Below are 12,850 nucleotides of genomic sequence, written 5' to 3' on the forward strand. Positions count from 1 at the left end.
CTATGTGTCATGGGGGAAAAACTGACCCAGACACTCCCTCCAAGGAAACATATAATTTGAGGAGTTCCCACTAGCTCATTGGCTATCTTTTCATTATAGGTTGTCTTGGGCCAACTTTAACAAAGTCTTGGGCCAGCCTTTAACTTAGGCTTTGTCAAAGAGATGCATTTAAAATAAATGATTATGTATTTATGTATTTGGCTGTCCTGCATCTTAGTTGCAGCATATGGGATCTAGTTCCCTGACTAGGGATTGAACCTGGGCCCCCTGCATTGGGAGCACAGAGTCTTAGCCACTGGTCCACCAAGGAAGTCCCAAAGGGATGCATTTTGGAAATAATTTTACTCCTCATACTATTTTCTTATTATCTGAATTATATTCACCTATTTAAAAATTATTTTTCTATATTGACTATATTCTGAAATACAGTTTCTTATAGTGTTCCTGGAATAAGGTAGAGTATAAACAAAATATACATACAAGATCTTTGTTGTCTCACAGGAAAATGAAACAGTAGAATGATCATGATAAATTACTTGGATTAAGTAAAATTTTAATTATCCTTTGGGTATTTTCTAACATAGCTTTAAAAAAGGACTGTGCAGTTTCTATGTTTATAAAAAATTACCATTAAAGTATAATATTTGTTTCTTCAAAATATAACATTGGCATCCAAAATGTTACCAATTTTATTTAGATACATCTGTTGAAACAACTTAGACTCTGAACACTTTTGCTTTATTCATTCACTCATTTTTCATAAAGTGGTAGTACATTTACCAGTGAAAATCGGAATAGAATTTCACGAGATATTTGTTTCCAGTTCACTAAGAAATAGTGTGCATTTAATTTTTTGACTTATTTTGTGGCTCTCTATTTAATAGAGTTTAACTTTCTACAGCTTTTCTTGGGGAGTAGAAATCCGGTTTTCTTCCTCTTTCAAAATTCTTATTGGCAATGACTAAATTCCCTTGTTTGAGAGGCTTCTATTTTCGTTTTCCAAAAACACGCCCATACACAAATACAGGAAAAGGACTGGAAAGAAAGCACAACATTAGAGATGGATATCTCCATCTAGTGAGACTGCTTTCAAAATCTTTATGCTTTAGCGGTGATCACTTTGTAACACGCAGAAACATCCAATCACTACGCTGTGCACCTGGAACTAACATAGTATTGCAGGGCAAATATATGTCAACAAAATACATAAAATCTTTATACAGTTGATCCTTGAACAGCAGGTGTTCGAACTACCCAGGTCTACTTGTGCGGGGAATTTTTTTTTTTATTAGTTTATTTTCTATTTTTTAACTTTACAATATTGTATTTGTTTTGCCATACATTGACATGAATCCAACGTGGGTGTACATGTTTTCCCCTTCCAGAACCCCTCTTCCACCTCCCTCCCCATCCCATCCCTCCGGGTCATCCCGGTGCACCAGCCCTGAGCACCCTGTATCATGCATCGAATCTGGACTGGCGATTCGTTTCAGTGGTACCACCACAAACTCCTCTGTTCCCAAGTGTGTCGGATCCACAGATGCAGAACTACAGATGCTGGTCTAGAGGAACTGTGGCACCTGAGGTGTGCTGGATGCAGAGAAGCTGAAGGTAGGGAGGGGTGACTAAAAATAATACTCTCTCTCTCTCCTTTTTTTTTTCTAGTATGTGGAGGGTTGGTGCCCCTTACTCTAATTGTTTGTTCAGGGGTCAGCTATATTTTTCTGTAATCTCGCATCATTTCTACAGTGAGTTGATATGACTTTTTGGTTTTTTGCCCGCCCCTTGTGGCTTGTGGCATCTTAAGTTTTTGGAGTCATGTACGGAACCCAGGCCCTCCACAGTGAAGGTGCAGAGTCCCAACCATTGGACTGCTAGGAAATTCCCTGGTATGACTTTCGTTAGCAGGAAAAGCTAGCAAGGAAATGCACTCTGGAATACACTGCTCACTCACTCTTAGAGCTGCATGGAGGCCAATACACTGGACGTGTCTCTTATGTTTCAATCCCCTAGAGCTTTGCTGACGCTGCTGCCAGCTTTACCTGAAGCAAAAGTTTTCATTTCTTCTTTTTTTTAAAAAATAATTTTTATATATTTTATTATTTATTTATGGCTGGGCTGGGTCTTCGCTGTTGCAGGCGGGCTTTCTCTAGTTGCTGCGAGCAGGAGTCTGGTGCATCCGCTTCTCACTATGGTGGCTTCTCCTGTTGCGGAGCACAGGTTCTAGCACGCTGGGGCTGCAGTAGTTGTGACTCTCCGGCTCTAGAGCCCAGGCTCGGTAGTTGTGGCACACGGGTTTAGTTACTTCTGGGCGTGTGGGATCGAACTCGTGTCCCCTGCACTGGCAGACAGATTCTTATCCACTGCACCACCAGGAAAGTCCACAAGTTTTCATTTCTTTAGTCATCTGTTACACTAATGTACGTATATGTATCTTCTCAAAGATGATAATTTTATCTGTTCAAAATTGTATACATAAAATGTAAAATATGCATAAACACAACAAAATGATAATCCTGAGATCAGGAATAAAAGAATACAAGGATTTGTTGTACTACTGTAAGCTTTAAGTATATCAATAATTCCTTTGAAATTTACAAATGGACAGTCCTACACATTTAGAGTGTTTTCTTCTCCCTCAATTTATGCAGCATTACTATATGACAATTTTATGGCTAGAAGAGTTTAATTTTTTTCTCATATCAAACTGTAATTGATTTATAATATTTTATTATTTTCAGATGCAAAGTGACTTGGGTATATATAATCTATGCATTCATCTATATTCTTTTAAAAATTATTTTCCATTATAGGTTATTATAAGATATTGACTATAGTTCCTTGTGAAAGTGAAAGAAAGTGAAAGTGAAGTCGCTCAGTCGTGTCCTACTCTTTGCGACCCCATGGACTGTAGCCTACCACGTTCCTCTGTCCATGGAATTTTCTGGGCAAGAGTACTGGAGTGGGTTGCCATTTCCTTCTCCAGAGGATCTTCCCACCCCAGGGATTGAACCTGGGTCTCCCACATTGTAGGCAGACACTTTACTATCTGAGCCACTAGGGAAGTCAACAAATCCTTGTTGTTTAGCTATTTTATATATGGCAATGTGTATCTGTTAATCCCATACTCCTGATTTTCCCCTCTTCCCCTTCCCCTTTGGTAATCATAAATTTGTTTCTATGTCTGTGAGTTTGTTTCTGGTTTGTAAATAAGTTGATTTGTACTATTTTTTTAGATTCCACATACAAGTGATATCGTATGATATGTGTCTTTCTCTGATTTGCTTCACTTAATATGATAATCTCTAGGTCCATCCATGTTGCTTGCTGCAAATGGCATTTATTTCATTCCTTTTTATGGCTGAGTAATATTCTATTGTATATATGTACCATATCTTCTAGGTTGCTTCGTTGTCTTGGCTATTGCAAATAGTGCTACTCTGAACACTGAGGTATATGAACTTTTGAATTAGAGTTTTCATCTTTTCCAGATATATGCCCAGGAGTGGGACTGTTAGATCATGCTGCTGCTGCTGCTGCTAAGTCGCTTCAGTCATGTCCGACTCTGTGCGACCCCACAGACAGCTGCCCACCCTCCCCCGTCCCTGGGATTCTCCAGGCAAGAACACTGGAGTGGGTTGCCATTTCCTTCTCCAATGCATGAAAGGGAAAAGTGAAAGTGAAGTCGCTCAGTCGTGTCCGACTCTTGCAACCCCATGGACTGCAGCCTACCAGGTTCCTCCGTTCATGGGATTTTCCAGGCAAGAGTACTGGAGTTGGGTGCCATTGCCTTCTCCGTTAGATCATATGGTACCTCTATTTTTAGTTTTGTGTTTATTTTTTTAAAGAATCTCCATGCTGTTCTCCAGCACGAAGCGGCTGCACAAATTTACATTCCCACCCACAGTATAAGAGGGTTCCCTTTTCTCCACACTCTCTCCAGCATTTATTATTTGTGACTGGAGTGGGGTGACACCTCATTGTAGTCTCAATTAGCATTTCTCTAATAATTAGTGATGTTGAGAATCTTTCCATGTGTTTGTTGGGCATCTGTATATCTTCTTTGGTGAAATGTATATTTAGGTTTTCTGCCCGTTTTTTTTGATTGGGTTGTTTGTTTTTTGATATTGAGTTGTATGAGCTCTTTGTATATTTTGGAAATTAAGCTCTTGTTAGTTGCATTGTTAGCAAACATTTTCTCCCAGTTAGTAGGTTGTCATTTTGTTTATGGTTTCCTAGAAAAGTTTAATTTTTTTGAAGAGGTTTTTATTGTGAAAAATGAGAAAAAAATACCCTATGAATTAACAGAGTGGATTATTAAAAAAAAAAAACCAAGCTTACTTTAAACAGCCATGTGAAAAAACAGGCATTGATAAATAAAATCTATGGCATATCCCAATATACTTTGGGATGCAGATATCCGAAGTAAAATTTATCACTGTTGTTGTTTTTAACAACTGAAACCCTTAAATAACAACTGCCTTTAAAAAATTTTTTATAGAAGTTCGTTTACAATGTTGTGTTAGTTAATGGTGTATAGTAAAGTGATTTGGTTATACATATATGTTTTCTTTTTCATATTCTTTTCCATTATGGTTTATTACAGGATATTGAATAGTTCTCTATACTATACAGTGAGACCTTCTTGTTCATCTATTTTATATATAACACTTTGTATCTGCTAATCCCAAACTCCTAATTCATCCCTCCCCCACCCCCTTCACCCTTTGGTAACGTAAGTTTGTTAAAGGCAGCTTTAAAAAAAGAAGGTGGTGAATGGATTAATACCAAGGCCAACCCTCAGTCTCCCAGTAGCTCACCCACTTCCTGCGGCCCAGCACTCAGCCCTCCCTGGGACACCTCATCCTTCCACTCCTCCTGTGCCCTTCAGCCCTTCCCCATGCTTCCTCAGCAGCCTCTGAGTAGGAAAACAATATGATTTAGTCCTCACGCTGACTGATGAATAACTAGCGGCTAGATTTACTTCCTCTTGCCTCACACACTTAGCACCAAATCTGTTATTCACTGTAAGGAATGGCCCCTCCAACAGAGGACTCTCCCAAGAACAGAGAACTGAGAAGTCAGGGAAGTTCAGGAGAGGTCAGGGCTGGGCATTCCAGGCTTTAGGGTTCTCCACCTAAAGACTCTCCCCTCTGCTTTCTGCTCTTAAGTAATTTTATCACTGAGCAGAGGCTGCTGTGCTGTCCCTGCAGATTCAGCAACGTCCCTCCTGCCTCCCCTCAGAAGGGGAAAGACAGTGGTCCCATAATCCTCTGCCAGTGGGAGCCCATTATGGTTCCCCAGGGAGAGGCAACTGCCTGAGGTGTGGCAGGTGGGAGAAGAGCAGCGGCCGTCTTCGCTCACTTCTGGCAGGAGGGTGGCCTTTGGAGGATGGCAGTTGCTTGCCATTCCTGCATTGGAGTGTGAGTAACTCCTGCCACTCTCTCCCTTGGTGCTGCTGGCTTTGTGGCTTCCTGAGATACCCTCATTTTACCAAACAGCAGGGCTGTTCCTTGGCCTTCACTTTCCCAGCCTTTCAGGAGGTTGTGAAAGCAGCTGCTCCCTCCTGCTTTCTGTTTTTCTGATGGAACTCTGACTGATAAATAAGGCCTTTGGCAGACCTACTCATTCTCTGTTGTCCCCAAAGTCAGTGGTTTCATTTTCTGACCAAGAGTGCAAACCAGGGACGACTCAGGATGTGCTCCAAATTTGTAATAAAGCCTATTTCTTGGTATTCCCTCGTCATTGTATACACTTTTCTTGAGATCTCCCACACTGCCTCCCAGAAAAACACAACAGAACAAACGAAAGCACCATCGTCATTCGTTAAATGTTTTCATTTATCATAGCTGCTATTGTTGTTATTATATCTTGCTTCATACCAGAATTGTGACAAAGGGCAATTAGTTTTAGAGAGAGTGAAGAAAGGTAGGAAGGTTGCTTTAATTTTCCCCAAACCTGGCTGGAGGGGAAATTCACACATCCTTCCAGTTTATGAAACAGGCGTCGGATCTTTATTAAACTGGCCAGCAGAAGAAGGTCATCCCCGTTCAGGTATCGGAGTGCTGGAATCTCGTTAGCATTTGGCAGCTTTTCAGCAAAGAGAAAAAGAAAGGAAGCTCAGGTTCCATGTGGAAATAGTGACTGCAGAAGCAGGAGGTGGGAGGAGGCGAGAGGCAACACTAGTTAGGTGCTGGAGTCCCTTGTGAGTCTAGTTACCTATAAATCGGGGCAGTGGTATTAATTCTGATCTGAACAGGAATGAGCTGAGATGCTCTGGAGATTTGAGAGACTAGAGCAGACCAGACCAAACAGAATTTGCATACTTTCTTTCAAATGCTTACAATGTATTCAAGTCATTATAATAGCATATACTATTACAGCAGCATCTACTGAGGAGGGCACAGAAATGCTATAGTTATCCTGTCCCTGGGACACACCCAGTGTGGAGTGAGTGCTGGCCTGGAGGCTGGGAAGGCTGTGGGGAGCACCTGAGCTGGGCTTTCCAGAAGGCCCTGGGATGACTGACACTCCTTTTCTTCTCCTGAAATGTGCCCCCACCTCCAGGAGACAGCTGCACACGAACATTCCCAAGACCCTTTCTTGTCCTCTGTGCTGCCCATGTCCTCTCAGCCTTGGGTGATTCAGGCTGATGCTGTCTCCTCGAGCTGCAGGAAGGTCAAGGGTCCCAAGCCTTGCCTGGGATGTTTCTAAGGCTGAGCTTTAGGACCAGCCCAGGAGGGGCATGTAGCCTTAGAGGGGTGGGCTAAAACAAGCCCATCTGCTACCTCTTGCAAGCAGAGTGACCACTTATTTACCTGCCAGAAATGTGAGATCACATTGTCCTTCTGCATTTTCACCCCTCCCCACGTTGGAAGGAAGGGAGGGAAGAAGGAAGGAGGGATGGGGGAAAGAGGTTGAGATAGCTGTGAAGTAAAGGGTGAATCACCATTTTTAGTTTTCCTTCAATCCTACATCCCATAAAATGGGAAACATTTTCAGAGAGTAAATCAATAGGAAATAGGAAAGATTTTTTATCAGCAGGAATAATCTTAAGGAATTCCTGAAAATTGAGAAGCAGCTGGGAGCATATCCACTGAGAGACAAATGATCAAATGAAAGCACTAGTCCAGAACACACATATTCTGAGCTCAAAGTCCAGTGAATATTAGGATGGCATTTCAGGCAAAGAACATTAAGAGGGAAACATATTAATGATGTTAAATTTTTTTGTTAAAATAGAAACAAAAACCCTCAGTGATACTCTGAGTCACATAATGGACACAAAGCTGAAAGGCCAATAGCTGAGCTGGCCCAGGGGTAAAAGGTGTAACTCACCACGAAGAGAACACCTTGAATTTCCTAACCATAGAACTTCAAGACAGATAAAGCATAACCTGATAGAAATTATGGAAAAAATGGACAAATTCACAATTGTACTGGGAGATTTTCATACATGTCTCAGAAATAAACCAACAATATAAGAAGAAAAGGATATAGAGAGAAGTATGAATAGAACAATTAAACATACATTATACAATTTGTGCCAATAAACATTAAACCATTTCGGGGGTCAAATATACATGGAACAGTCATCAATTATGTCATCAACTACAAAGAAAATACCCCTGCATTCTAAATAGCAAGAAAAAATGCAAGCCATATTCCTTGATCATTTAGAAGTGAATGAGAAAAGGTAGCAAACTTAAAAAACCTTATTTGAAAGTTCACTAACTACTGAGTTGAAGAAATCAAAATAGAAATCATAAACTATATAGAAGTGAAAGAAAATAAGAGCAATATATGAGTGCCACGGTGGGGTGGGGTGCTGGGAGTTTACACAGGGTGATCAGGAAAGGACTCTGAGACCAGAACCTGAGGGAGGTGCTAAGTGGGGTATGGGGCATTTTAGGTTGAGGGAACAGCAAGTGCCTGTGGCAGTGATGTGCATGGTATTGTCCACAACAGCAAAAAGGCCATGGTGGCAGTGATGTGCATGGTATTGTCCACAACAGCAAAAAGGCCATGGTGGCTAGAGCAAAGTGGGTAGGAAAAGAGGACTACAGAGAAATATTTAAAAAAAGGAAGTCCAGATCATGTATAGTATTGTAGGTGTTTTATAGGATCTTGGCTTTTACTCTGAGTAACATTAGAAGTCACTAGATAGACCATTTTCATTAGTCGCTAGGTATTTTTTGATTTCGTCTTTGATTTCTTCAGTGATCCAATGGTTGTTTAGTAGCATATTGTTTGGCTTCCATGTTTTTTACAGTTTTTTTTTCTTGTGGTTTATCTCTAATCTCATAGCTTTGTGATTGGACAAGATGTTTGATATGCTTTCAATTTTCTTAAATTTACTGAGGCTGACTTTGTGGCCCAGCATGTGGTCAATCCTGGAAAATGTTCCCTGTGTACTTGTGAAGAATGTGTATTCTGCTGCTTTTGGATGGAATGCCCTATAAATATCAATTATGTTTTCAAAGTATCACTCTTACTATCATGATAGAATTGACTTTGCAAAGAGTGGAAATAGGGACACTTGGGAGGAGGCTATTGTAATAATTTAAACGGGGTGACAGTAATGAAGGATGCAAGGAGTGTTGAAATCTGGTGACATGTCGGTGATAGCGTTTAGAGGACTTGCAGATGAAAGATGTGGGGTTGCAAAACAGAGAAGAGGGGACCAACTCCAAAGTTTTGGGTCTGAGCAACTGAAAGAAAGGTGTTGCCATTTCCTGAGATGGAGAAGACCGAAGGTAGAACCTGCCTTCCAACGTCATTTTGCTTTGTGAAGTTTCTGATACCCTTTAGATGCCAGATGGAGATGCAGGGTTGGAATCAGAGATATGCAGGTTTAAAATTCCTGGGAGATCCACCTGGAGATCAAAGGAGGGGTTATCAGCAAGCAGATGGTATTTCAGGACAGAAAACTAATGAGATCACCTAGGGAGTTAGTACAGAGAGAGAAGAGATGAGCCCAAAGACAGGCCCTGGAGCCTTTCAGTATTTAAAAGAGGGGAGGTGAAGAAAATAGGCAAAGGAAAAAAGAGAAGGAGTAGCCCCTGAGGTGGAAGTAAAATCAAGGGAGAGTAGTTCCTGGAAGCAAGAGAGGAAATGCTTCCAGGGGGAGGGGGGTGAGAAACTCTGTGTGCCCACTGCCACTGAGAGGACATTAGATTTAGCATACAGTAACCACAGTAAAGTATGTCTAGTCAAGGCTATGGTTTTTCCAGTGGTCATGTATGGATGTGAGAGTTGGACAGTGAAGAAAGCTGAGCGCCGAAGAATTGATGCTTTTGAACTGTGGTGTTGGAGAAGACTCTTGAGAGTCCCTTGGACTGCAAGGAGATCCAATCAAACCATCCTATAAGAGATCAATCCTGGGTGTTCATTGGAAGGTCTGATGTTGAAGCTGAAACTCCAATACTTTGGGCACCTCATGCGAAGGGTTTGACTCATTGGAAAAGACCCTAATGCTGGGTAGGATTGGGGATGGGAGGAGAAGGGGACGACAGAGGATGAGATGGTTGGATGGCATCACCGACTTGATGGACATGGGTTTGGGTAGACTCCGGGAGTTGGTGATGGACAGAGAGGCCTGGCGTGCTGCAATTCATGGGGTCGCAAAGAGTCGGACACGACTGAGCGACTGAACTGAACTGAACTGAACCACAGTAAACGTGTAATACTATGCAACAAACCAAATAGACACATTTACTTGGATATCTAGACATGAAAGATATTCCATTTAACTTTTGTTAAAGTTCCATTTGTTTGTGGAAAACAAAAACAAATAGAACAAGTCTAACAGCAGAATCAGTGTTCAGTTCAGTTCAGTCGCTCAGTCGTGTCCGACTCTTTGCGACCCCATGAACCGCAGCACGCCAGGCCTCTCTGTCCATCACCAACTCCCAGAGTCTACCCAAACCCATGTCCATCGAGTCAGTTATGCCATCCAACCATCTCATTCTCTGTTGTCCCCTTCTCCTCCTGCCCCCAATCCTACCCAGCATCAGGGTCTTTTCCAATGAGTCAACCCTTCGCATGAGGTGGCCAAAGTATTGGAGTTTCAGATGCAATTTTTATTTTAAAAAAGATATATATGAATAATTTACAAATATATAAAAAAGAGAAATACACACCAAATTTTCAATGTGATTACCTTTGAGAAGAGGACTAGAATAGAAGAAAGGATGGAAGGGAATAATATCATTTTTAACTCTTTGATGAATATATTATTTGAATCTTCAAATATAACAGTGTATTCACATCACTTTTGCAATTTTAAAAAACTGAAAGGGTAATTATGAGGATGATGAGAAAAGCAAACGTTTTTAACATCAAATTCTTTCTTTTGCACCAACTCTTTTTCTGATTAAAACTCATTTTGAAGGAGAGAGGTGAGGAGAAAGAGAGCATTTTTGACATTTTTGGTAAGGATGCATTTACCATGAATGTATCGAACCAAAAAGAGGCTATATTGTAAATTTCTAACCAAGGAAGAAACTTGTTTGGATCTACCAGCTGACTGCAGTAGCTAGATCGTAGCACTGTGTGGACCCTCGATCTCTGTTGACTGAATCTGAAGTCTCACTTTTGTTTGGTGTTTATGAAATATCCCTGCCTATGTGGAATCCTGAAGTCATATTTCCACTTACTTAAATGCATAAACATTTTAGAAACTGAAGGTGTCTTTGAAGTTTGGAGCCATCTCTTCCTTGAATAATTGATGAAACAAGGTCCTCAGAGTTTAAGATACTTACGCAAAGTCACATACTATGTATGTTCTATATATAGTCACTCAGTCGTGTCGGACTCTTTATGATCCCATGGACTGCCACACGCCAGGCTTCCCTGTCCATCACCAACTCCTGGAGCTTGCTCAAACTCATATCCATCGAGTCAGTGATGCCATCCAACCATCTCATCCTCTGTTGTCCCCTTCTCCTCCTGCCTTCAATCTTTCCCAGCATCAGGGTCTTTTCCAATGAGTCAGTTCTTCTCACCAGGTGGCCCAAGTATTGGAGTTTCAGCTTCAATATCAGTCCTTCCAATGAACACCCAGGACTGATCTTTAGGATGGACTGGTTGGATCTCCTTGCAGTCCAAGGGACTCTCAAGAGTCTTCTCCAGCACCCCAGTTTGAAAGCATCAGTTCTTCAGTGCTCACCCTTCTTTATGGTCCAGTTTTCACATCCATACATGACTACTGGAAAAACCCATAGCTTTGACAAGATGGATCTCTGTCACCAAAGTAATGTCTCTGCTTTTTAATACACTAAGTTGGTCATAGCTTTTCTTCCAAGGAGCAAGTGTCTTTTAATTTCATGACTGCAGTCATCATCTGCAGTGATTTTGGAGCCCCCCAAAATAAAGTCTCTCACTGTTTCCGTTGTTTCCACATCTATTTGCCATGAAGTGATGGGACCAGATGCCATGATCTTAGTTTTCTGAATGTTGAGCTTTAAGCCAACTTTTTCACTCTCCTCTTTCACTCTCATCAAGAGGCTTGTTAGTTCTTCTTCACTTTCTGCCATAAGGGTGGTGTCATCTGCATATCTGAGGTTATTGATATTTCTCCCGGCAATCTTAATTCCAGCTTGTGCTTCATCCATCCCAGCATTTCACATGATATACTCTGCATATAAGTTAAATAGGCAGGGTGACAATATACAGCTTTGACATACTTCTTTCCTAATTTGGAACCAGTCTGTTGTTCCATGTCCAGTTCTAGCTGTTGCTTCTTGACCTGCATACAGATTTCTCAGGAGGCAGGTAAGGTGGCCTGGTGTTCCCATCTCATTAAGAATTTTCCACAGTTTGTTGTGATCCACACAGTCAAAGGCTTTGGCCACAGTCAATAAAGCAGAAGTAAATGTTTTTCTGGAACTCTCTTGCTTTTTCGATGATCCAACGGATCTTGGCAATTTGATCTCTGGTTCCCCTGCCTTGTCTAAATCCAGCTTGAATATCTGGAATTTCACAGTTCACGTATTGCTGAAGCCTGGCTTGGAGAATTTTGAGCATTACTTTGCTAGCATGTGTTGAGTCGTATGGCTCAGATGGTGAAGCGTCTGCCCGCAATGCAGGAGACCTGGGTTCAATCCCTGGGTCAGGAAGACCCCCTGGAGAAGGCAATGGCAACCCACTCCAGTACTCTTGTCTGGAAAATCCCATGAATGGAGGAGCCTGGTAGACTTTAGTCCATGGTGTTGCAGAGTTGGACATGACTGAGCAACTTCATACTTGGCTAGCATGTGAGATGAGTGCAATTGTGCAGTAGTTTGAACATTCTTTGGCATTGCCCTTCTTTGGGATTGGAATGAAAATTGACTTTTTCCAGTCCTGTGGCCACTGCTGAGTTTTCCAAATTTCCTGGCATACTGAGTGGAGCACTTTCATAGCATCATCTTTTAAGATTTGAAATAGCTCAACTGGAATTCCATCACCTCCACTACCTTTGTTCGTAGGGATGCTTCCTAAGACCCACTTGACTTCACACTCCAGGATTTCTGGCTCTAGGTGCATGATCACACCATCGTGGTTATTTGGGTCACAAAGATCTTTTTTGTATAGTTCTGTGCATTCTTGCCACCTCTTCTTAATATCTTCTGCTTCTATTAGGTTCATACCATTTCTGTCCTTTATTGAGCCCATCTTTGCATGAAATGTTCCCTTGGTATCTCTAATTTTCTCCAAGAGATCTCTAGTCTTTCCCTTTCTATTTTTTCCTCTATTTCTTTGCATTGATCACTGAGGAAGGCTTTCTTATTGCTCCTTGCTATTCTTTGGAACTCTGCATTCAAATGGGTGTATCTTTCCTTTTCTCCTTTGCCTTTCACTTCTCTTC

The 12,850-nt window shown here is 41.4% G+C and overlaps 1 protein-coding gene across 4 annotated transcripts in view; it reads right to left on the reverse strand.

The window, feature by feature from the left end:
- Positions 1 to 539: 539 nt before the first annotated feature.
- The window catches only part of ERICH6 (glutamate rich 6), a 55,690-nt gene continuing 43,379 nt past the window's right edge, over positions 540 to 12,850 (reverse strand). For 2 of the 4 annotated variants that reach the window (XM_081570428.1, XM_081570427.1), the window contains exon 14: positions 5,823 to 6,090. In XM_081570428.1, coding sequence (XP_081426554.1) covers positions 5,827 to 6,090 — 264 coding nt within the window. In that variant the 3' untranslated portion in view covers positions 5,823 to 5,826. Of the gene's footprint in view, positions 1,036 to 5,822; positions 6,091 to 7,431; positions 8,877 to 12,850 lie in introns of those variants that run through there. The other 2 variants (XM_081570429.1, XM_081570430.1) reach the window with 2 other exon arrangements.

The sequence above is a fragment of the Giraffa tippelskirchi genome, chromosome 2 (genome assembly GCF_054371585.1).
Source record: "Giraffa tippelskirchi isolate mGirTip1 chromosome 2, T2T-mGirTip1v1.2.pri, whole genome shotgun sequence".
NCBI classification, from domain to species: Eukaryota; Metazoa; Chordata; class Mammalia; order Artiodactyla; family Giraffidae; genus Giraffa; species Giraffa tippelskirchi.